Here is a 26,751-nt window from a genome sequence, read left to right on the forward strand (position 1 = left end):
GCATAGGCAGCCTTTTGGTAAAGGTGAACTATTCCTTTAATTAGTTACCCTGTTACAGTGGTTCTAAAGTCTTAAGGGTTTTTACCTTCATGCTTTCTATCCTTGAAGTTAAAAACCTTCTGTGTGTAGCAGCCCCCCAGTCCCACATAACACTTACCTGATCACCCTCTTGAACCATTGGTGTGCAATAGAGCCTCGGTTGTCCAGGGACTCTCACTCCTGATTGACTGAGGCAGCCATTGGCATCTTTCTTTTTTAAATTTAAAAAAAGCTTTCTGATTCCATCCTTTCCTGTAGGTTATGTGATATTCCAGTAAGCTTCCTATCCTATCATACACTGCCTTAATGCATCATAGAATAGGGCATGTTTACCTGTTTAGACCACACTTCCGCATTACTATACCACCTCTTGTTTTATTTCCACCCACTTTCCTACTTCTTCCTTTTTAAGGTGCCCATACACTATGCAGTCTGACTGTGTAATTTCTTTTAGATCTACCATCAGCTATGTAGTACAAGGGCCTGTCTGATTTGTTACAAATTGAATAAATAGTTCAGGTAAATCCTCCTACGCCATAGTTCTGGTAAATCTAAGGGAAATTCTACTTTAATCTACAATCAGATTGCATTGTGTATGGACATCTTTATACAAGTACATAGGAAGGAGAGGATGGAGACACTCAGTTGGCAGGCCCTGATCACATGTCCGCGTAGCAGGAACTCGCCAATTCCACATTCAGGCCCCATTAAAGCATAGTGTAGTGGGAGTGCATGTTTATTGGTTTGTTTTTCCCACTACACATGATTTCAATGGGCTGCCCTACATGAGGAAAAGTAGCTCATGGGACATTTTGGCATGTTGTAGTTTGCACATTTTTTTACTGCATATTTTGCTGCTTTTGTTGCTAGTTTTTTTACATGACAAAATGTGTGTTTGCTTATTTTTTTTTAATTTACTGATACAACTTAAAATACAAAGTTTACTCACCTGTAGTCATAGAAGTTGTTGTTCCAGTAGTTGTAGGTGTAGTGGTGGTGGTAGAAGTTGTAGTAGTAGAAGTGGTAGTGGTAGGAGTTGTAGTAGTAGGAGTTGTGGTGATAGAAGTTGTGGTGGTAGGAGTTGTAGTAGTAGGAGTGGTGGTAGTAGGAGTTGTAGTGGTAGGGGTAGTGGTGGTAGGAGTTGTAGTGGTAGGGGTTGTAGTAGTAGGAGTGGTGGTAGTAGGAGTTGTAGTGGTAGGGGTAGTGGTGGTAGGAGTTGTAGTAGTAGGAGTGGTGGTAGTAGGAGTTGTGGTGGTAGGTGTTGTAGTAGGAGTTGTGGTGGTAGGAGTGGTGGTAGTAGTAGTCGTAGTAGTTGGAGTTGTTGAATAGACACATCTAGGTTCACAGCAGTCCATTCGAACCTCATAGTTGTAGCACTTCTGCCATTGGGTTTCAAATGGATTTTGTTCACTGTTCAGGCAGATTAGCCCATACGATACATTGCAATGAACAGTCTGTTTAAAATCTTCTAAGCTGACTTCAGGGTTGTCAACTTCTCTGCACTGAATCTGTGTAGGCACGTTGCAGAATTCATGATATTTTCTTATCTTATCGTAGGTTTCAAAATCGCCACTGTTTGGACCATCTTCTGGCTTGCTGACATCAAACCACTCAGTCCATTTGCATACAATTTCAGAAATACAAGCTGTGCAGAAGAAAACATATAAATCATTCAAACAAAATCTACACTATTTATTCAAAATATGTGTTTGATTATCACATGCTCTAATGTTTTAGTACATAGGGCATTCATGCTGGTTTCTACCCTTTATAGTGCTAACCTTACTTATCCATGTTATCTGGGTATGTGAAAAAATAGCATAACCTTGGGTTTTATTGCTTGACCAGTGTTTATTGATGTGTCTGTTTATTAGGTATAATGATGAGCAAAGATTGTTGTAGGGTGTCCAAGACCTGCATCAAATTGTGTGTTGGGTTTCAAAGCATAATTGTTTTTTGGGTCATTTCTATATTTAATGATACTAAAATGTAGTTTATATTGCATGTATAGGTTGAGGTGATTGTAGTCATATTAGTGGACTTGCAACAACCTAGCACTCTGTGATACTTTTTGATTTGCTCTAACTTTTACATTTTAAGGACAAATATTGTAGGTGTTTCCTTCTTCTTGGTCCAAGCAGTACAGAAATAAACATCCCAGAATACTAGCAGAATCCTTCCATATAAAAGGTTATAATAACAAAACCAACAGCACAAGTGTAGTACTTCCCCTATAGGAGCCACTAGTATCTTGCCCAGGCTTTCCCCCAAATCCTCACCCACAGCCATGCACACAGTATTTCCTATAGCCAGGTGCACACAACTTCCACGCGTTACTCTAATGGTCAGTCTTTGTGTTTTTATTTAGAACTGGGATAGGGAAGGGATACTGTATAGTGGGATACTCCAAATTGAAATATTGACAGTTTTGGACAGCTTTCTCTAAGTGGATCTGTGGGTTCTATTAGTAGAACTGTGTAGCAGACTGTACAAAGAATGGAGCAAAGTCTTTCTTTAGCAATACAGAATATCGGGCAGTATCGGCTGGTTCAAAAGAAACCAGACGACATTTGACCAATGTGAACGGCAGGCACGCTGGCTTGTGTCAAAGGAGCATGACTCTGCTGAGTGACTTCTAATCAGCTACCACAGCCAGTGGCTGAGAGCGCTGGTCAGTGTTTTCTGGCAGGGGGGCAGTTCCCCTGTCAGAGCACAATAGCTAGGGGGAAGTCACTGTACTAACATCGGATAGTTAGTACAGGAAGCTCCTCCCAAGATCTTCAGTTATTTTTTTTTTCATTCAACCTGCTGGGTTTAACAAAAAAAATGATAGTGTGTACTATAAATTATGGATAAATCTAACAAACTCATTTTTCACCCTTTACGAAGCCCTGTTCTTTCCAAATTTAAACAGTACTTATGCACCTGGTTTTCTCATACCCTTTTTGGTTGGGCCATATAGCAGCTATGAAAATGACTACCTGGCTAAACTACTATACTTATTTTGGGTTTTGCCAGTTCAGATACCTACCTCCACCATGACTGACATTCAACAACAAGCAATGCATTTCATATTGCGACATCACAGGCCCTGAGTCTTGAAGCAGATCTTGTTTCAGACCCATCCCCGCAGAGGCTTGGGAGTCCCAAATGTTCAAAAGTACCTTCAGGCAGCAAAAATCTCCCAATTAACGAAATACTACACTAGTAATGACACCCCTTTGTGGGTTTATCTAGAGGCAGAGGACTGTACTCCGTTATCTATTTATAATCTACTATGGTTGCATCCATGAGACAGAGCTTCAGTCTCCAATCCTGTTTCTCATCACTCTGTTTGGATTTGGGAGGACCTTAAGTGTTCCAGGTGGACTGCTGTCCCTGGACCTACCGTTATTGCCTTTCCTACACAATCCGGCCTAGCCATCCAGTTTTGGATCACCACAGGCTTTCAGGCATAGGTTTGTCTGGAAACTGACCCATTTTCACTCTTTGATAACCACCAATGGTATACAAACCTTTACAGATTTATCTTATCTCTTATCAACTTCTCTCGTCTGCGCTGGTCTGCTATCTACAATTTAAACATTATATTTCCTCCCCACTGAAGTTACAGGGTGACAGGCTAGGCTTTACCCATTTTAAATTCAAGTGTTTCAAGGACCCACATTCTCTGGGCCTATTTTAACTTCTGTATGCCACTTTTATATCTAGCCTCACTTTCACGCCATTTTTCTATGTAAATGCCTGGGAGAAAGACTTGGGCATACAACTGGAATCACAGGAGTGGACCCAAATTTGGTGTGCTATCAAATCCAGCTCTGGACAAGCTGGGGAGGCTGAGACCAGCTATAAATCTTTCTGAAGTGCTTGGTTGTATTTGTATGTTTATTCAGAAATTTAAAAAAAATGTTGAATATGAAAAAAAAATATATTATCATAAAACAATACAAAAAATATCTAATCGTCCTTCTTAAGAAGGAAAAAAACCATAAGAACTAAACTGGCTTTCTAATGCAAAACTATTAAAAAAATATATAGAAAATGGAAAATAGAGCAGTGCTAGGTCAAAAGAAGTTGTAGGTAATTATATAGGGAGGTGGGGCTGGAGTGTGCTAATCATGGAAGGTTTTTTACCTTAATGCAGAGAATGCAATAAGGTAAAAAAAAACTATGCCTTTACAACCAAACCTCATCTGGAATATGCAGTTCAGTTTTTGGCACCAATTCACAAAAAGAACATTGGGGAACTGGAGAAAGTGCAGAGAAGGGCAACCAAACTGATAAGAGGCATGGAGGAGCTCAGCTATGAGAAAATATTAGAGGAACTGAATTTATTCTCTCTTGAGAAGAGGAGATTAAGGGGGGATATGATCAACATGTATAAATACATCAGTGGCTCATATAGGGAACTCGGTGTAGAGTTATTCACCCTGAGGTCATCACAGAGGACAAGGGGGCACTCTTTACATTTGGAGGAAAAGAGATTTCATCTCTAAATACAGAAAGGTTTCTTCGCATTAAGTGCTGTGAAAATGTAGAATAAACTCCCTCAAGAGTTGGTTCTAGCCAACTCAGTGGATTGCTTTAAAAAAGGCCTGGATTCTTTCCTAGATACGCAGAATATAACTGGATACTAACATTTATAGGAAAAGTTGATCCAGGGAATATTGATTGCTTCTCGGGGAAATCAAGAAGGAATTTTTTCCCCTGCAGGAGCAAATTGTATCATGCTTTGCTGAGTTTTTTGCCTTCCTCTGGATCAACTGTGGGTAAAGGATTATAACTTTTTGTTTATGGTTGAACTGGATGTCTTTTTTTTAGCTAGACTAACTATGTAACTATGTATATGTAACCAATTAAAATTAAGTTGTTATTTTAGATGTTTGGTTCTTGATCTGCACAGTTTTTCTTGGTCAACAATGCAGAATTGCTGAAGCAATGTTAGCATAATAGCCAGGCATCTAGCATATTCAGAAGGAGGTCAGCAATGATAACTCTTACAAAGGGCTGGATTAATAAGCACAATAAGTACTTAGGGCATCAAGGGAAGAGGGCACCCCTATTTTCAAGCCCTTAAAGCATGTGCACCTAACATTTTTACTATGCGATCCTACCCTCCCCCTCCACAGTCAACCCCCACCCTGTCATCTTACAAAACCAAAGCACCAGAATTTCACCCTTCCAGGCAGCATTGTGAGATTATGACAGGTCTAAATAGACCCCATGGGGCTTATTCTCTGTGGTGCATACAGGGATACAGTATTCCCCATCCCCCTCAAGACTGAGCACTGCTGTTATTCACCACAAAGGAGATTAATAAACAGGTTTTCACTAATCTCCTCCACTTTTCCAGCCTGAAACCTACTCTCCATCCTAAAGGAATGAAGGAAGCTTAGATGGTCAAACCAGTCATAGATGCAACGGGAGCCAGTACTGCTAGAAAGCTGAGATGGCCAGGCACCAGTAAGTACTGTAGGAGTACCAAAAGGCTGTGGAAAGGGTACAAAGAAGTTACTGAGCCACAGTGGGGACAGTTTTATTGTTATGAGTCAGATCATAATCTTAATCTTTAAATACCTAAAGTATGTGTCAAGATTCCATGTCAACAATTGTCTGATGCCTAGAAGTAATTGTTTACTGTAAGACCAAAAATAAATGCAGGGAACAGTGGACACCTCTGATTCCCAACTTTCAAGCTGATGATTGGGATGACATGTGGGATTACCCTTTCAGCACTCTGGTGTCGGCTAGGGACCACCTCATCCAATTTAAACTGCTCCATAGAATCATTTAGACCCTGGCTAAACTAGCTAATATTTACAGCTCTGGTTTAGCAGAGTGCTGGTGTTCTACATCCTCCCCAGCTGACTTTGACTTGACAATGTTTTCTGGCACTGCTTGATGATACAAGAGATTTGGCAAGGGGTCGCCCGTACTCATAATGAGCTGAATGCCCTTCCAATTCCATTGACTATTCCGGTTTGTCTCCTGGGGCTGGGGGAGGAAAGTTGCACAGGCTGGAGGGGGTAGCTAGGAGACTATAGTTGTATTAGTTGTATGGCATAGTTAGTTATCACTGGTGGCCAGTAAGATCTGTGCCTTGTACACCGTATGCTTTCTTGTTGTATTGTGTATGTTGTTGTTTATATGTTAAAGACAATAAAAAGAATTTTCAAATAAATACAGTTGTGGCCAAAATTATTCAACCCCCACTGAAATTGAGTGTTTTGGCCAGTTTGACATTGCTTTTGATCATTCAGTCATCTTGCTTACATTTACATTAAAGAGGCACTTGTAGATCAGACAAATATAACATAACAGTTATAATGAAATAACCACAAATGTCTTTTCTGTGCTCACAGCATTATCAGTTTTATTCAACCCCCAAGTGACATTCAATCTTAGTACTTAGTACAGCATCCTTTTACAGTTATAACAGCTTTTAAACGTGAAGCATAGCTTGACACAAGTGTCTTGCAGCGATCTACGGGTATCTTCGCCCATTCTTCATGGGCAAAGGCCTCCAGTTCAGTCACATTCTTAGGCTTGCGCACTGCAACTGCTTTCTTTAAGTCCCACCAGAGGTTCTCAATCGGATTTAAGTCTGGTGACTGCGATGGCCACTCCAAAATGTTCCAGCCTTTCCTCTGCAACCATGCTCTAGTGGACTTGGAGGTATGCTTGGGATCATTGTCCTGTTGAAAGGTCCAACGTCTCCCAAGCCTCAGGTGTGTGACGGACTGCATCACGTTTCCATCCAATATCTCCTGGTACTGAAGAGAATTCATGGTACCTTGCACACGCTGAAGCTTCCCTGTACCTGCAGAAGCAAAACAGCCCCAAAGCATGATTGACCCTCCACCATGCTTCACAGTAGGCAAGGTGTTCTTTTCATCATAGGCCTTGTTCTTCCTCCTCCAAACATAGCGTTGATCCATGGGCCCAAACAGTTCTAATTTTGTTTCATCAGTCCACAGAACACTATCCCACAACTTTTGTGGTTTGTCCACATGGCTTTTGGCATACTGCAGTCGACTCTTCTTATTCTTTGGAGACAGCAAGGGGGTACGCCTGGGAGTTCTGGCACGGAGGCCTTCATTACGCAGTGTGCGTCTTATTGTCTGGGCTGAAACTTCTGTACCCACATCTGACAAATCTTTTCTCAGTTCCTCAGCAGTCACACGGGGACTTCTCTCCACTCTACGCTTCAGGTAGCGCACAGCAGTCGAAGTCAGCATCTTCTTTCTGCCACGACCAGGTAGCGTTTCAACAGTGCCCTTTGCCTTGAATTTGCGAATGATGCTTCCTAAGGTGTCTCTTGGTATGTTTAACATCTTTGCAATCTTCTTATAGCCATTGCCCTTCCTGTGAAGAGAAATCACCTCTTCTCTTGTCTTCCTGGACCATTCTCTTGCCTTCACCATGTTTGTAACCACACCAGTAAATGTCTAGAAGGAGCTGAGTATCACAGTCATTTTAAAGCTGCCTAATTGGTGCTTATTATGCTTGATTGCTGCTCGGTGACATCCACAGGTGTTTTCAATACCTGATGGAAAGCACCTGTATGAACCTCTGTTCTTCAGAGTGGTAGTCTTTAAGGGGTTGAATAATTGTGGCAATGAAGAAACCACATAAGAACCATTTACTACTGTATTACATAAACAATTGATGTCATTTTAGTTGCATTTGGGTAGTTACAACGTCCTTGTAGGATTTGATTCTGAATACAATTCCAAATGTACACTATAGTCCCTAAACCCCTTTACAGCATTGGGGGTTGAATAATTTTGGCCACAACTGTACCTAAAGTAAATGCTACTTTGAAAAATAATAATGCTGGTAGCAGGTATAAAGAATGGACACCTGGAGTGTGTCTGCACATACTTGCAGCAGATTCCATTGCCTCTAACAAAATACTGAGTTGTTTTAAGTGGGAAAAGTCTTATTGTGTTGGAGCTTGTTCTCACTGATCTGCCACACACATGGTTATTGGCCCATCAGTGGCCAATAAAAATGCATGTAAGGGGAAAAGGCTGTCCAATCAAAATAGTCCATCATTTGAGCAGATCAGGGCAATGAGAACTGCTGCAGCTATGTGCAAACACCTCTACGTTCTGCTAGCAGCGTTTTTGGGTGAGGTCTTTGTTACTTTAAACTTGAGGCCAGTAATTTTATTTTTCATGAATGTTGAGCATGGTCATTGAAATGCTACTGACCTGGAATACGGTAACCACTCTGTTCCCTCATAACAGTTATGGCAATAGTAGGGAAAAGATAAATCATAATATTTATATGCTGGTTCAGGTGATTTTTAATAATTATTCAACATAATAACTTACTCGTTGAGGAGGAACTGCTTGTTGTAGATGTGGTGGTAGCTAAAAAGACAGACCAGAACAATATGCTAGATCAATATTAATACTAGTACTGGAATCATTAGAACACAAAATAGTTTGTACTGGCTGTTGATTGATAGATGGAACTGATGTCTCAATTTAAAAAAAATAATTTTTGCATTGTACGGGGCATTTTCACATGTCTATAAAACACAGTGTACCACTTTTGTATATATGAGAGGGCTTTGTAAAGCTCTGTACCATCCCATAAGAAGGATGATGCCAAGAACAACCTAAAGTAGCATTAAAGGTAAGACATTTTTTCATTTTGGATAGAGTAAGGGAGGGTTATAACCCCTGTCAGTTTTTTTGCCATGTGTCCCAATGGGGAGATTTCCCCTGCACTGCTTGTGGTATAGACAGGGCCACTGATAAGGCAGTACAGCCGGCCCTCCTGTACCAGGTTCGGACCCCATCAGTTCAAAAGGGGGGCCCAGACACCTGTATTGCCTTGTGGCTCTTGTGAATTTCCCTGCAGTGCTGCCAGTTTTCTCTGTCCAAGTGCTCTGCAGAAAGATCAATTCTGGTATCTGATGTCTGGTCCTCCTGTGTACTCTCCCCCCCCCCCCCCCATTCACCACACTGCAGCCACAGTGATCATACAGGAGGGTTATTTCAGGAGGAAACAACCATCCCTTCCTTTTCTGAATTCACACAGTGAGTGATCTGTAACGATCACTCTTGCGTCCCTCACTAAAACATAGTAAACTGTGCTTCAGTCTGTGAATGAACAGGAAGCCTCAGATCAGAGCTGCAGAGAAGGGGACTGATGAATCTATGTCCTCAGTTCCTTTCTCTTTCTCAAATGTGAGACATCAGGGGTCTGTTTAGACCCGTGATATTTCACCAAAGCCCCCCAACAGGGAGGTTTAAAAAAATTGTAAATATAAATAATTAAATAATACAATTCTAAAAAAAATGTATACCAATTAAATTTAAAAAAAAATAACTAAAAAAATGAAGGGCATATTCACATGTGCTTTGTTGCCTGAAGAGCAGTCAGCTTTTGGATCGTTCCTCAGAGAGCATTTGATACGTATTTGATAGGTGGTGAGGAGACATATTGCCTCTTCACCACCTGCTTTAAAAGATAGTTTCACCTTTCAGGGTGTAACATGTTACAATCAGACCGGCCCCCGCTCCCCGCATTGACAGCTAGAGCAGAATCTTCTCCCCCATGCTAGCCATCAAATTTTGAAAAAAACATGTGCAGAGCTCCACCCATCCGGCTGCATCATTCTTTCACAGTCCTCTGTGAATGAGAATGAACTACCATGGCGCTGTGAAGAACTGTGGTAGTTCATTCACTCTTCCTGTCTGTATATCTGCTTGCTCGTATATCCCGTACAGGCAAGCAGCTATACTGACAGAACTGCAGGAGACCTGCAGACTCCTGCAGACAAAAATAATAAACATACATTTTTTTACCTGAAAAAAAAGTGCATTTATTATTTCTTACACACTAATGCATTGCAACCGTGCGCTTTGCACGTGGTTGTGGGGCGCTTTCAGAGCAGCACTATTTACTTGAACAGGTCCTATTTGAAGGTAGAATTTCTGCCATGGCTGTGGCATTTTAGCGAAAATATCATTCAATATTTTTGGTGTTGGGGGCCTGTCAGGTAGGCTTCACGGCGCCCCATGATGTCATACAGCAGGCCTTGGTATAGCCAAAACAGGAAATGAGAGGAAATCCCTCTAAAGTGAGGGGATCCCCTGTCACCATGGTCACCAGTGAGGGGATCCCCTGTCACCAGGGTTAGCAGAATTAGTGTTGCCATTTAAAAACTTCTAATTTATTTCTGTTCTGCTGCAACTCAAGATATGAAATTTCCTTTCACTCTCAATGATAACAGGACAGGGGCACAGACAGCAAAAAAAAAATTGACAGGTGTTCCAATCTCTCTCCACTATCCAAATCTAAAAGTAAAAGTGTTTCCTTTAGTTGTGCATTAAATTATACTGTACGTGGCAGTTATTACCTGTTGTTGTTGTTGTTGTTGTTGGTACAGTGGTAGTGGTGGTAATGGACGTAGTGGTGGGTGAAGAAGTGGAGCATAATTCAGTCTCTTTCTCCTCTGTGCCATTCACACATTTTATTATATAACAAATGCTAGAATTTTTTCCTGTGGATATGACTTCTCCTTCTTTATATACTGTGCCATTGATAATACAGACACATGCTGCAACCAACAGAATGCATAATACGTTTATTTCAACAGAGATTACTTTTAAAATTTTTATAAGTTGCAGTAAAAATAATGGCTATGAATTAGTGCAAAAGGTATGGTTTAGTCTTTATATATACAGTATATAGTGTATATATTGTGCTTTTAAAAGTTGTAATTAACCACTTCCCGACCACCCTATAGCAGAAATATACGTGATTTTGCATTTCCGGGTAGGGGTAGCGTACGGCCGCGGCTGTCAGTCACCGGGTCCCGGCCGGTAATTACTTGCCAGCACCTGGTGATTTCCAAAGATGCACAGCACAGTCATCCAGAGCAGTGTGATTACAGTGAAGCACACAGACACCCCCACCTAGTAAAACACTCCCTGCACACAGTTAACCCTTTGATCTCCCCTCATGTTAACCCATTCCTGCCCAGTGCCATTAGTACAGTGTCAGTGCTTTTTTGTTTAGCATTGATCACTGTATTGGTGTCACTGGGGATGTCAGTGACACCAAGTCAGTTCCCTCCCAGTGTCAGAATGCCCGCCGCAGTCCTGCAGCTCCACTATAAGTCTCTAATCGCCACCATTACCAATAATAAAAAAAATCCCAGTATATCTACCGCCATTTGTAAACGCTATAACTTTCACATAAACCAATTAATTTACACGTGTTGGGATTTTGTTTTTAGCAAAGACATGTAGCAGAATACATTTTGGTATAAATTTATGACAAAATTTGATTTTTTAAATTTTTTTACTGGACATGTTTAATTGCAAAAAGTCGAAAATATAGTTTTTTTCTCAAAATTGTCAGTCTTTTTTTTATAGAGCAAAAACTAAAAAAAATGCACAAGCGATCAAATACCACCAAAGGACAGCTCAGTTCGAGAGAAAAAAGGACATAAATTTCATTTGGGTGCAGTGTTGCATGACCGCGCAATTCTCAGTTAAAGTAACGCAGCACCATAACGCAAAAAATGGCCTGGTCAGGAAGGGGGGTAAATCCTCAGGAGAGCAAGTGGTTAAATACTTTGCTCATAACTAGTAAAATAGGTCAAGCCTACCATAATACTCCTCTGTAAGGTGCCAAACTGTTCAGTCAATGTGGAACTGACAGAAAGTATGAGGATTGGCATTCAATTTACTATTGATTAACTGGCATGATTTTTAAATTTCTTTATTTTTTGCAATGCAGTCTTTCTGCTCTCCCTAAATAGCGTAAATATATATAAATATGCAAGCTTCTATAAAAATAAATGCTGACTTTACCTGATTGGTTGTAGATACATTCAAGATTTGCTTCAGGAGTGCATACACTAAAAAAAGAAAACAAAATAGTTTTTAATGGCAACTGAGCATTAGCAAACATACCCTACCCTACGGAACTTCTGCTAAACAGCAGTTACCCTGACTGTATATTGTAGATTGCTTACAAAGAAAACACTATAACTGACTAATTTGTTCATTATTCAGGATAATATTGATATCACGTTACATGCCAAACTTAAAGTGACACTAAACTCTGCTTAAAAAAATATAAAATAATATAGTATTTTAATATTTTCTATAATAACATTATAGAAAAAATATATTCAAGTATGTACAGTATTCTTAACTCATGAAAGTACTTTCTATTCCTCTCAGCCTCCTCCAAATCTCCAGATTCCTTTTTATTTGTTGCTGTGATTTGAATTCCTGTTAGAGGGTGGATACGTTCATTCTCCATTGTCCCACTCTATGAAAGAATGTTGCCACCCTCCCTTGTTTGATCCCTGGATGGACTAGAGACTAGAGTTGGGCTTGATGTTCGAGTCAAATGGTAAGGGCGTTCAGTAGGCTGTTCGCCCGCAGCCCACTACTCCCTGGCAGTGCAATGTGATTGGCCACAGGTCAGATACAATGCTTTGGCCAATTACAGCGCATGATGATGTTCCAAGGGGTGGGGTCACCCAGTTGACGTCATTGGGTGGCCCCTGTCCCTTAGATATTTAAGAACTCTCAGGTCAGTGCAGCTGTCAAACGGCAGGAGAGAACGTCAAAGACTGCCTTCTGTAATTTTTTACACTATGAGTAGCAGTAGTATGTATTCCATACTCATTCACATGGGGGGGGTGGGATCTGGGGGCCCCCTTGTTAAAGGAGGCTTCCAGATTCCGATAAACCCACCACCCACAGATCCCCCTCCTACCTCAAAGCACTCCCGCATGTTGACAGCATGTAGCATAGTATGGTTCAGGAAGGGGTCGAGCGAGTGCTCCCTTTCCTGACCTGCCGGGCTGCATGCTCAGATAAGGGTCTGGTATGGATTTTGGGGGGGGACTCCACGCCATTTTTTTTTTCATTTTGGTGTGGGGGTTCTCCTTAAAATCCATACCAGACCCGAAGGGCTTGGTATAGATGGAGGAGGGGGGACCCCACGTTGTTTTTTTAAGTTTTTTAATTGGCAGCAATTCTTTTTCCTTTCAGCCGTTAGTGGGGAACCCTGCTGACAGCTGAAACATTAAACTAAAATACCGCATGACTTAATAATATAACTTATGTGGCATTTTAGAAGCTGTGCGATATCTTACTGGATACTCGGATGTGGTAAGATACCTCTTAGTGAATTGTTACTGTTCAAAGTTCACGGTCGAACTTTCGTTAGGTTGGAATATTCGACAGCGAACTGAACAGGGGGGTGTTCGGCCCATCACTACATGTCTGCAACCATTATGCACTGCTCATTCCAAACAAAGGAAAGAGAGCAGCAAAATGAGAGGTTTGTGAGTTCATGGAACACGTTACAAGGAGTAAGAAAGATTTTCATGAAAAATTGTTTACAGGGATAGTAGGTAGTAGATGGGTATGGAATATTTTTGGAGAATAAAGGTATTGTTTGGTTTCACTTTAAGCCATCTATACAAATTAATAATTGTTGTATTATCAAAACCATTGTTACATTCATACCACACAGAATATATTCCTGGATCATTGATACTGGAAAACTGAACTTCTTTTGTTACACCAGCACCAACAGAAATGCTTTATAAAAACTCATCATTCTAGAGGAAAAAATCACCAAACAAAAACAAAAAAAAAACAACAGAAAAAAGAAAACACACACAAAAAAAAAAACGGGCAGACTCGATGGATCACTCGGTCTTTTTTTGCCATCACTTTTCTATGGTTCTATGTTTCAAACTCACTCTCTGTAATGCTCACGCACAAATTACAGCCCAATTAAAGTAAGAGAAATAATTATGTAATCTGAAAGATATTGCACTAACAACCTCCGATTTCATAAGGTTATATCCCCTTTTCTATTGTAAGAGGTGTGCAGAGTGGCTAAATATGACTGTACCAGGCAATCCCTGTTGTCAATAAACTCTTGATCTCTGTTGTCAATTAACTCTTATGTCATCAGCTGATCTAGTACAATATTGAAGGGTCGGCCCACTTAAAACTGTTTCTGTTATTGGTGTAGTGTGCTGGGCTGAGTCACCCACTGGCTTCTGTTATAATTTGGGGGCTTGAGCAGAGAGAGGCAGCCATCCAGGGAGACTCCAGACACCGTCCTTAAGTTCCCGGCACTGTTTCCACCCACCTTTGATTTGTGGGTATTTTCACCTCTCCTGTTGTAATATCAATAATAATAAATGAATCAAAAATGCAGCAGAGAATATAGACTGCAATGTAATGGCTACAGGAACTATGCAGACCTTGGAACTCACTGGAGTCCTTGAATGATATGCAAAATCATTATAGAGGGTACCTCAACATCCACCAAAAACTCTCCAAGCTAATTTTGTAAGTGCAAAATTGTCTCCTATGGCTCTATGGTAACAAGAAAATGTTGTAGTTCACATCTTCCTGGAGAGACACTAAATAGCATTACTTTATAGTGAGTAAAATATAGATTCTCTAAGGCCTCTTGCACACTGCTACCCTAATACTCATTGTTTTTAAGTATACAGGTTTTTTTTATCTAAATTCAGTCCATTGTTTTCAATGGACCTGTGCACACAGGCTCATGAACATGTACTGTCTATAGATGAGAAAAAAATCTGTGTTGCTAGTCAGTATTTTATGCGCATAGGCATGTATGCACATAAATACAAGCAAATACACGAGTAAAATACTAATTTGAAGAGGTTAGAATTGCATTCTTGGAGCTAGAATTTATTTTACTTGTCTATGCACAAAAATGCACACAAATACGCTCAAATACTCACAAAACAGAAATGACATCCAGGAATACTGATGTTCAGACATCAGTACTGTGTGCAAGTACCCTAAAGATAGCCATAGACATCAGATTAGTGGTGGTTAATCCTGATATGTTGTGCACCAGCATTAAAAAAACATAGCTGCTCCTGACCTATTGTTTTCAGGTAAAGTGACCACCTGTGTTGAATTTTTTCTTTTTAGCAAATAAGATTTTTCTGCACATAAGCTGGTGATGGAGATCCTGAACATCCCCACAGTCATAAACATGTATGTTCAATCTAAGCATGCAAATCTAAGAAAGTGTTTTCAGACAAAGAACTCTTGGGGGATGGATTGTCTCATGCCTAGAATTGGCTATCTATGAGAACATAAAGGCTACCCTTTGGTCTATTGTTTAATTTCCTTTTGCACATTAACATTCAATTACAATACTGTATCTCCTGTACAGTCTACCAAATACAGCACTGACAGAGGAATTGATAATTGTTAAATGCATACTAATCTCATTGTTCATTTTTTTAAGTACATTTAACTATAAACAGTTTTTTTTTTTAACTTTTCTTTCACCTTCCACAGATGATCATTTGCTTACCAAGAGTGACAATTCTTATCACTGGGCACTTCAGCCCCATTATCATAGTGGGTGTTATTAATGTAACAACCACATAGTTCTGGGGGCACGCAAATTCTCTTTGACTCATCAAAAATAGGTTTGTCTTCAGGGCAAGTTGGGTAGCAGCCTAACAAAATGTAAAATTATCAAGTGAGTTATATGTAACATGCTGGTTAAGTGTCATAAAGTAACCAATTACAATATACAGTGACCTATGCCGTTCCTATTGCTATCCCATTTAACAGTACACAGAGGCTATTGTAGGCTGTTTATTGCTTCCATTCCTACGTTACAGCTCCCTAGCAAAAAAAAAAAATAAGTAACTTATAGATAGTGATTCATTTTCTTTTAAATGAGCAGAATACAGATTGCATTAAAGAAAACCTTTATTCAAAAGATATATATGAAGGGCACCATTGCTGACTTTATTTGAAAATGCTAGGTGCATGGATCTCAGGCTTCAATAGTTTAAAAACAGTGGTCTGGGTCAAGCGACTCAGAATCTGCATATTTGGAGGCAGTGACTTAGAAAATGCTGAAGCCATTTATTCACCATTACAGCCAGAGAACTAGTATTTTGCAGAAGGAGAAGCCACCAATAGCAGTCTTTTTACATTGTCCCTTCCTCCTAGATTGTAAGCTCTAATGAGCAGGGCCCTCTGTTTCCTCTTGTACCAAATTGTATTGTAACTGTAATGTCTACCTTCATTTTGTAAAGCGCTGTGCAAACTGTTGGCACTATATAAATCCTGTATAATAATAATAATAATAATTGTCAGTACAGGTTTCTTTCAATGGCTTGTCCAAATCTTCTAAGCAGAAACATCTTGAAAAACATATGCAAAAACTAGCTTAAAAAAATGTTGGTGATCTGTTATTAATGTCTTGCTAAATACAGCATTCATTTTGTGAAAATATTAAAACTATATTCTTGTATTTACACAGCATGTAAAAGTATATTTAACAATGTAATAATACTGCCCCAAGCTACATCACCAATCTTGTCTCCACGTATCACCCAAACCTTCCTCTCTGCTCCTCTCATGATCTCCTGCTCTCAAGCTCCCTTATCTCCTCCTCCCATGCTCGTCTCCAGGATTTTGCCAGAGCCTCTCACATCCTGTGGAACTCTCTACCTCAATCTGTCTGGCTATCCCCTACTCTGGCTGCCTTTAGGCGATCCCTGAAAACTCATCTCTTCAGGTAAGCCTATCCCGCTTCCAAATAGTCATTTATCACTTCCATCAGCTCATCCGCCACAGTTGCAACCTTTTGTACCCCGTACCCCACCCTATTAAATTGTAATCTTCTATGAGTAGGGCCCTCTTAATACTCTTGTTTTGATTGTATCGTAGCTGTACTGTCTCACTTTATATTGTAAAGCGCTGTGCAAACTGTCGGCCCTATATAAGTCTTGTATTATAATAACAATAATAATAATGAATACAGAGCTAACATTGTGTATCTTTTATATCTGTATATGTTTAACTTTAAGCTTCTCTACCATAGCCTTAGTAAATATGTCATGAGATTCAGAATATGATGTGAGGGAGACTCACCTTCCAGGTAAGTAATGGTGACATTAGTATAGACATTGTTGATGGAACGACAGGTCTTTATGTTATGGTAGCCACAAGGGTGATAATGCCATTCACATTCATCTTTAGGGTTATAGTAGTCACAAAATATGGCTAGAGGGAAAAAATTTCATTATATGGGTGAAACACAGTTATAAAGTTTTGTAATGATATACAGTTTTGATATCAGTATTTGAGTTTGAATTAAGTATGTTATTTAATAGTATCAAGCATCCATGCAGAGCATGGATGGACTTCCAGTCATATAAATATTGTTCTAGAGCAGGAGTCTCCAACCTTTTAAAACAAATGTGCCAGTTTACTGTCCTGTAAATATTAAGGGGGTCAGACTATTGAAGAAAAATGCCCAGGCATCCATGGGAGTAAACAATTCCATAAACTTGGTGGTCAGTGGGAGTAAAAAAATTACATCATTGATGACAGTGGGGGGAATAGTGTCCCATAATTGGTGTCAGTGGGAGAATTAGTTCCTCGTTTCTGGTGTCATTGGGTGGAATAGTACCCCATTGTTGGTTTCAGTGGAAGGAATAGTGCCCCGTCCTTGATGTCAGTGGAAGGAATAGTGCCCCAAAGACCAGATAAAGGCACACAAAGGGCCACATCTGGTCCGAGGGCTGCAGTTTAGAGACCCCTGTTCTAGGGGATACAACTACAGTATATCTTAAAATAACAGAGGAAACAGCCATATCATGAAGCAATTTAAAGCAACTCTGTTGCCTAAGGCAGAACTGCAACCCTAAACATGACGTTCTGCTTCCTCATCCTCCCACCTTCACTAATATTATTGGCAATTTTTTTTAGGGGGTAGGGGAGGGAATCGGGTACCTATTTCTAAAAGTTACCTGCTCCCTCTTTAGCTGGAATTTCCTACGTTCATCACCCCACCTGCAACCTCCTGGGACACATCACAGGACTAAGTAGGCTGTCGGCCCATTCATAAAGCACAGTGCAACTCATGCATATGCAGTGGGAAGCTGGCTGTGAAGCCCCAAGAAGTTACAGCCAATGTCCGACAGTAAACATGCCAGCGCCGGGGACCTGAAGACTGGCAAAGAACCAACCCAAGTAAGGACAGGGCTTGATCCCTGGACAGGTACAGTAAGTGTCCTTTTATTAACAGTCAGCAGCTACATTATTTATAGCTGCTGACTTTTATATTTTTTAAGTAGTAGTGTGAACAAATGCTAAGCTAGTAAAGAAATTATAAATACTTACCGTTCCCACTGCTGGTACTGCTGAATGCTGCTTCATTGATATCCTCCACTGATGTCTGTGCAGAAACTGACACTTCCAGGAGTGTCAATCTCCTGTGTTCCCTGTTGTGCTCAGTTTTTTCCCACTGACCTCCACATCAAATACAGGTTGCAGTACTGATGCAGGGGTAAGTACCAGTAAAAGGAGCCATTGGGCTCAGTGGGGAGACACATGCGATAGACAGTTCTGGAAGTGCCAGTTTCTGCACAAACTTCAGTGGGTGATTTCTCTCCAATGAAACAACATTCAGCAGCATGGGCAGAGGGAGAGATGAGTATACAATCTTCTTTCCAGGTACAGCTTTTGTTCACAATTTATTTTAAGCAACAAATTCCCTTCAAAAATCTTGCCCAGCCCTATAACTGTTTGGTTTCCTAAAGTAAACTCATAGATTGGCATTCAAGAATTGACATATTCTTAACAAGCTGCATATAAGCCTTACTGACCTCTGTTGCTGCAGGTTCTATGGAGCAATGATTTCTAAAAATGTACAGCAAAAACACAAAAATTTTGTAATGACACAAGGAAGAGTACTTCTGCTTTGAAATTGAGGATGAATTCCTCCACAGTGTCTGAAGCAACATACTGTAGGTCAGCGAGGGCTTGTTTTAAAACTCATGGTTTTTCAGAATATATAAATACCTAAATGGACATATCCTTTCCACAGGCTCACTTTAAATGGTAATTAATTGATGTTAGTTGGGCATAAATGAGATTTGTATTACAATTTGAGGGCTATTTTACTCTTCCAAGATAACAGAAAACCTCATTTTCCAGTGACAAATCCAAAAAATTTTTTTAATGTAAAACTTAGGCTAGTCATACATGTATAGATTTCTCTCATTTAACTCTGTTCAAGAATCATTATATTCCTCCATCCATGCTAAACTCCCAGCTGTCTGAATACTCAAACAGTGACTGCATCTGACAATTTTGCTGACAATTTTGAACTGGCTCAGTGGATTTTTAAATTCACTTCTGCTGAGCCTATGGTGCCAACAAAGCTACCCACAGCTAGACAGATTCCTGATTTGAGTTATTTATGGCTAGCATTTATTGTAGTGGAGTAAGAGATTATTTGAATTCAATTTTAAATAATTTATTACATCTGGAATTTCAGGAATGTACAGTTGTATTTTCATCTGTAACATTGTTAATGTCTTAACGCCAGCCATATTTATATATGTGAAAGCATGAAACAGGGCCTTATTCCATACTGCTACATTTATGCATACCTGTTTAGTGCAGGGAGCAGGAACAACTGAATGTCCCCATCATTGTGACTGTTATCACAAACAGCTTTGGTTACATACCAAAGATAAGGAGCCAGTAGGATAGATGTGATTACTGTGAAAGCCAATCACAGTAAACACATGACCAGGAAATCTGTTCAACATCTGCCTTATGAACTCTTAGAGGGCTGGTAATAAGGCTTCTAATCAAGTGGTGTTGTTGACAGCCTCAAGAGAACAAGTGATGCCTGTTTTAAGGAATTTTTTTTATACTGAAACTGTGGCGCTCGGTTAGTACCAGACACAGAATGAATATTATCATATCTGCTTTACTTTAAATTTTAATAAAAATAATAATAATTAAAAAAAAGGAAAAATACATAGAAAGGAAACCTACATAATACTTTATTATCATTATTACAATAATAATAATAGTAACAATAATAATAAAAATAACATATTATTATGTCACCACCTACAGTTTGGCAATGCTGTTTTGTATGTTAATTCAAAGTCACTTTGCCTACTGGATTCATTAATGGCTTGGCTGCAACCCGAAATCTGCATTGAAGCCCAACTGTGACAAAACCTTTTTTTATTATTTTTATATAGAAAATGGAAACTTTAGAACCTCTGTCAGGTTTTGTATTGTTGCCTGTAACCCCCAAAATTTCTGTATGGTAATGATAGGAAAAAGTGGAATCTCTCCAACAGGCATACATAAGGACGTTATGGCAACTGTTCTAAGCAGACGAGGGAAGGGTTAGATAAACTATGTTACTATTACTGTCTGTGTTCCCACCTAATTTCACCCCTTTCCTGTGTGTTTACTGGGACAAGAAATGAGAGAAAGTCTCTCTAATTAGCTGAGAGATAGAAATAAAAACCTTATAGATGTTATAACATCTCCCCAGAGAGGGTAGAGAGGTTGGAAGTTAATGTTCCACCCCTGATCTCTATAATACTTTACTCACGACATATGTCTGGTGTTCTCCAGTAGACACAGGCTCCAGCCTTGGTGCATTCCTGAGCATAGGCAGCTACTGCTGTGCAGAAACATTCACAGTCTCCACCGCTGTCACAGGAGCAAGCATCATTCACGCAAGCCTCATAGAATGGTTTTGGATCCACCTACCACAACATCAATAATTGTCAGATGACTTTAATATGTATAGCAATTAATATCCTAATTTTACCCTAAAACCAATTTTAGTATATTCATTTATTGCATTTAAAAACATCAGCAAAAATATTTCTTCACTTTTGGATAGAGTGTGGAAGGGTTAAAGTCTCTTCCAGTTCCAGTTGTCCCATTTGGGATATTTTCCCTTACTACTTTTACTGGTGACAAAGCAACTCTAGGGCAGAAATTAAGAGGGATTTTAATGAAGGACACACATTGCAAAACAAGCATTCTTCTTCTCAGTATAAGGGTGCATTCACACCTGCAAATGCACCCTGCCAGTGTTTACACGCGAGAGCCCCAGAGGGGCACCTGCGATTAGCTGTGAGTAGTCAGCCCCATTGAAGCAAAGAGAGGCTGCCAGCATTCGCAGCTAAACACACCCACTCACTCATGTTGCTATCACATGTGAGTGATCAGCCATGGACGCAGGCAGTCTACATGAGCAATTACACGCGAGTGAACAAGATTAGTTGCAAGTGCCAGCAGCCTCCCATTGCTTTCAATGGGACTGCCTACTCGCAGCTAATTGCCGGAACTTCAGATGGGGTTCTCACATATAATTGCTGGCAGGGTGCATTTGCAGTGTGAATGCACGCTTATTGGAAGCTAGCACTCCCATTACTTTAACTTTTTATCGTTCTCTGTGTCTATTTAAGATTTACCCTAACCTTCTGTCCCAATGACAGTGCTGTAATTGAGATAGCAAATGAGAAGAGGAGTCCTCAGACATCAATAAAACAAGACAAGGTTTCTTACGATTCCTTACTCTATCCAAAACAAAAAAAAGTTTTGGCTGCAGTAAAACACAATTGTTATGACTAATGCTAAATTTTCTTGGTATTATTTTCTGTATTCCAATCTCATCTTCTTACCTTGCTGTGACAGATTTTGAAGACATCACTTTTGATTAGCCCACACTGCTTCTCAGCCCAGGCCTTGCGATGTGGGTTCTTACTGCAGGGGTTGATCACTTCTGTTGCATCAGGACAGGTAGAGTCAATCTTCCAGCTGTTTCCAAACTCCAGCACATCACTGACTTGCATCAAGTAGCTGGTCGTAAAGTCATTTTGTGAATTATCATCAAAGTTTCCACACAAGCCACACAATTTACCCTGTGGAAAAAATATGAATTTATATATTAAGCAAAGTATTTTGTGTACTGTGATTAAATGTTAAATACGCAATGTCAGGATTTCAGTTGATTCTGGAGTTTTGGTTATTTTAAGTTGACATGTAAAATACAATTGTTATAAATCCAGGCACGGAAAATAAAAAACCCCTATAACACAAAACTATTGATAAAGTCACTGATATATCATCCCCATTATTTCCTATCACACACATTATGCTTAGAAATTACAAACACTTGACTAGAGAAAGAATGGAGCAAAAAGGTGTTTTGTCCAGTTACTGGAGATGTTTTGGGGACTGAAACCCACCTCAGTGCCAGCATGTTTCATCCCATTTATTACCAGACCACTTTTCAGTTTTCAGTTCTGTGATACTGATACTGTGATACTGAAATTTACTCTGTCATACAACACTGTACCCAAATTAATTTTATGTTATTTTTTGAGACAGATAGAAGTTTTTATTGGTAGTACTTTTTTACTACTTAACGGAAAAAGACTGCACAAATTGCAAACATTTCCCTCACTTTCTGTTTTAAAACATAGCAATAAGAAATTCCCAGGAGGGTGCAAAAACCCCTGAAAAGTAGACACCCTGAGGGTTTGAAAATGAAGAAACATGCTGGCATTGAAGGGTTCCAAATGGAGCTTTGCAATGATGCACTAGATACATTAAATGTAAAGGTCATACACAGAAGAATCAGGAGCTGAGGGGTTAATGTATAGGTCACATACAGTGGGAGGATGGAGGTGAATTGGCAATTGTACAGATGTATAGAATAAGCAAGGTGAGGGATTAATGTACATTATTATACAGGTCAGACCAGTTACAGGATGGGGCTGACATATACTGTAGAGGGGTGGATTTTAATATTGTTGGCATTGTAACTGGATTGCACTGGTGCCAGCTGGTGGCCAGGTGGCTTTGTTTTCTCTCACACATGGATCACTGTCCAAGAGAAAGTAGGAGTTCCTGATCACCAGCTAGTATGTGAAACATGACTGCTAACGGCAGCCTTTGTTTAAGTTCTCTGATTGGTCACAAAGATCATGTAGTATAAAGCCACTTTCCTTGACTCTGTACCTATTGCTTGTGGTCTGCCTTGTCCAATCACAGCGTGACCACAGGACTGTGTGCACGCAGGCTTGCACAAGAGTGCTGTTCCTAGAGGATGCATCGGTATGTTCTCTTGGAACAATAAAGGAGCTGACAAGCCATATATATATATATATATATATATATATATATAAACAATGGCCAGTCTACAAGAGGGTAAAATTCTTATACATGTGGCACTACCCCCTTATGAGTCACTGAAGTTTGGGTCCCCTTGTAGTCCTGCACAGCCAGGCCACAAGCATTTCTTTCACACAGACTTGCATCAAGGAGACAGTAACCAGTCCTTGAGCTTGTTTTGAAGTTTTATTAGGGGAATTTAACTTGGATGGGGTAAGGGGTGTATGGGATGCCCAAGGGTAATGGCAACAGAGGACAAACTCCTTAGCAACAAGTACAAAATGTACTTTACACGTCAGAAACTCTTTTGGAGAGCTAGCCAGCATCTCCTGTTGTACCACCCCAGTGCCCAGATGAATCCTCTCCTCATCCAGCTGTACTGGGTGATTCCCTGGGCAGGGGATCCAGTGCCTGCCACTGCAGTGTGAAATGTCTCAGTTAAAAAGCAAATCCACCAGAGTGCCCCTTTCCCCTTACTGGCCTGGGAGGGGGTGCAAGTTTACTCACTCAGTCCTTCTCCTGTGCTGTTGGTGGATTGGTGGCTGCTACCAGACCTTCTAGCTGGGCTGCTCTTTCCCTGCTGCACAGATGTTTCCCGCTCTAGGGGCCAGTGAAGTCCTGAGCTTTTCTCCCTCCAAGATCCTCTGCCTGTAGGTGAACCCCTCTTCATCTGAGTCCCCCTCCAGGCTCCTGCTCTCCAGCCTCACTTCCTCTCCATCATTGGAGATTGAGAGGTCAATCTCCCTCAAAAGTGCAGATCAGCCACTCCTTACCTCCACCCACTGCTTCTAGATCTTTCTCCAAAGCTCTAGTGCAGGGAGAAGTCTCAGAGAGCTGATTTGCAGATCCTCTCAGCTCCTGAACAAAATGTGACCCCTTTGACTATCACACCTGAGCTGCTACTCAGCCCTTATCTATCTAGCTCCCCCTAGCAGCCTAAGAGAGTGTTACATACACTTTGCAGGGCTGTTCCACAAATGAAGCTAAGTGAGGCAATTGCCTTAGCCAGCGCTCAGACACTCTGTCCTCACTTTAGCTTAGTAACACTGCCCTGCACCTTCACCATAACAACCATTGATGCTGTATGGCCCAGCAGCCTGCATCCTGCCAGCCAGTGAAACTGTTTGGCTCAGCTGCCGCTGTCTTAGAAACCAAAGACACACAGGGGTTTATTTATTAAAGCTGGAGAGTGCAAAATCAGGTGCAGTTCTGCATAGAAACCAATCAGCTTCCAGGTTTTATTGCCACAGCTTAATTGAACAAGCTGAAGTTAAAAGCTGGTTGACTACCATGCACAGGTGCAGCAGATTCTGAGTGAACCAGCTTTAGTAAATTTCCCCCAGTGTTATTATCTAATTGTTTCATCATCACCCTATTACACACTCTCTCAGCAGAGACTGCAAACAGCAATGCCCACAACACATTAGGCAGGTATGTTTCACTTTTGTTACCATCAGGAAAATGGCCCTAAAAATGCCAAGTCATTAATGGAGTGCATGAAGATTGGAAGGGGCTGAAAAAAGACTGTGGTACATCAACAGCACTAAGATGCAACAAAGGATGAAAAAAGGTGATAAGACGTATTTATTTAAAAATGCAGTTGTTAATACCCAGTGCAAAATAAATACCCTTTGTGTGGGGTCTGCATTTACTGTAAGGTCAGCAGTACCATATTGTTCAGATGGGAAATAGGGGAATACTGTGTGTTTGTAAAGGTATTGCAGGCCAGTTTAGACACAAAAAAGAATGATGGCAAATATTTTTCTCTGAAAAATCTGGACAACCAGTTAAAATGTTTAACTTCTAATACTGGATACAATCTCCATACCTTGTATGCAGGTGACACCTTGATGAATATGGTGGTCTTTCTGTCCCAGATCAAAAGAATACCATTGCTTGCCTCGATGACCAGATATATACCAACTTCACGGGTCAGGTAACTCACATGTTTTCCACCTTGGACTTCAGTTTCCACTAAGTGTTTGTCTGCTAATTTTAGTACTTTATCCTGAGATAAGCAAAAACATTTTTAGTTATTGTATTTAAATCTTTATCATCATTCAAATAAGTCTGCATGCAAATACAGTAATAAAATTAATACTGATAGTGAAATTTTTCTAACAGCAAATTTTTATCCTGTTTTTATTGTTACACCTGAAAAAAAACAATTCACAATTATACATTCCGAAAATTTGTTATTATGAATACCCCCAAAAAAATAGATATCACCACACTAAAGGTCACCAACTATCTCCCCCAATGCTGTTTCTGCTGTTGCCTTCTAAATACATTTTGGTTTTACTCACACTAGGAGTAAACTAAATAAAAAAGAGACATGTCACCAGATCTAAAAAAAGAAACTTTGCAGTTAAAGTATAACTAAACTCAATAAACAAAATTATTAGGTGGGCACCCATATTGTCAACCTATCACTGCCATGGTTGGGAATATGATATGTTAAAAAAAACAACAGTATGGCTGTACTGCTAAAGAGAGTTCCACACAATAGTACAGTGTAGCTGGTAAGCACTGTACTCAGCTGGCTTCAGGAGTCCGAAGCTGGCGGAAGCAGAGCCCAGTAAAACTAAATGGCATTAGAATAAGGAGGAGAGCCTGGTTACTCTATAGAACAAGACAGATTCCACACTGCAGCTTGCATTTAAAGAATAGTGTACATACTAGTGGAGCATACTGGAGAACAGATCTACTCTCTCTTATATATCAACCCTTATGAGTAGCCATGTCTGCACACACTGCACTTGCATGGCCCAATGCTCTCATAATTAAAAATCTGGCACATGGTGTGCAGCTAATGTTGGAGTAATTGTGTGCAGATAAGAACTAACTAAAAGAGGTTACAGGAAATCAGCAGGACTGAGAGATTAAAAAAAGAAAAGATGGCAATTCTTTATGATATGAAGTGCTATAGCAAACTAAGTATCATCAGATTAGGGTTTAGATCTAGTTTAGGTTTTTCTTTAATTAAACTTTAATTAAGAAAATGTTACCTACAGTATTTCAGAAGTAAATGTAAGGTTATGCATTTACAGTATGTTTGAGAATGATTGCCATTAACACTGAACTGCAGGCTAATAGCTACACACAAAAATGAAATGCATAATAGGGTTGTTTTTACATTTACACAGCTCTTCCCCACATTGTAACCCTGGCTGGTTGGAGAGGAGACCAGATTTTTCTCTTTTACAGTTGTGTAACCTTCACCAGTTTTGTCCCCATCCTCATCCTGTGAATGAACAACTCCTCCCAGCCTGCTGTACAAGGATGACATGAAACTGCTACCCAGTCAAATTCAGTGATTTACAATGAGTACATCAAAGCAATAGATTTAGGATGTAGTAATGAATACTTAGCTGCCTTTTGTCTTTTATATCTGCCTTGGAATTCAGCTTTTTGTTAGTCATGAGTCTTTCCCTACTCATATTTTTGCCAAGAAACTTCCAAAGCCAACCAGGATATTGAACCTCTAGGATACTCACCCCAAGAAACATCTTGATGGATTTGGAACATGTAACTCCAGTAGTGCCACATGGGATGTTCTCTGTGATGATGCTGAAACTGCCATCAGAATGGAGACTACAGTAATCCTAAAAATAAATTTCAAGTGTTAGAGCCAGCAATCTGTTTCCTATTGTACTACATCATATATACTGTATATTATGAGCGA

The 26,751-nt window shown here is 40.1% G+C and overlaps 1 protein-coding gene across 1 annotated transcript in view; it reads right to left on the reverse strand.

Annotated features, from left to right (window-relative positions):
- Positions 1–26,751, reverse strand: part of LOC149445623 (mucin-2-like) — a 166,342-nt gene that overhangs the window by 82,982 nt on the left and 56,609 nt on the right. Inside the window, exons 21-30 of the mRNA XM_089653541.1 lie at positions 26,564–26,671; positions 24,895–25,074; positions 21,572–21,811; positions 20,488–20,644; positions 16,989–17,120; positions 15,409–15,556; positions 11,880–11,926; positions 10,418–10,618; positions 8,379–8,417; positions 989–1,684 (exon numbers count right to left, since the gene is read on the reverse strand). Of these exons, the coding sequence (XP_089509667.1) occupies positions 989–1,684; positions 8,379–8,417; positions 10,418–10,618; positions 11,880–11,926; positions 15,409–15,556; positions 16,989–17,120; positions 20,488–20,644; positions 21,572–21,811; positions 24,895–25,074; positions 26,564–26,671 (1,948 nt within the window). The remainder of the gene's footprint in view (positions 1–988; positions 1,685–8,378; positions 8,418–10,417; positions 10,619–11,879; positions 11,927–15,408; positions 15,557–16,988; positions 17,121–20,487; positions 20,645–21,571; positions 21,812–24,894; positions 25,075–26,563; positions 26,672–26,751) is intronic.

This window comes from Staurois parvus, unplaced genomic scaffold (assembly GCF_062004578.1).
Source record: "Staurois parvus isolate SC_StPar_1 unplaced genomic scaffold, SC_StPar_1.0 ptg000715l, whole genome shotgun sequence".
In the NCBI taxonomy this organism is placed as follows: Eukaryota; Metazoa; Chordata; class Amphibia; order Anura; family Ranidae; genus Staurois; species Staurois parvus.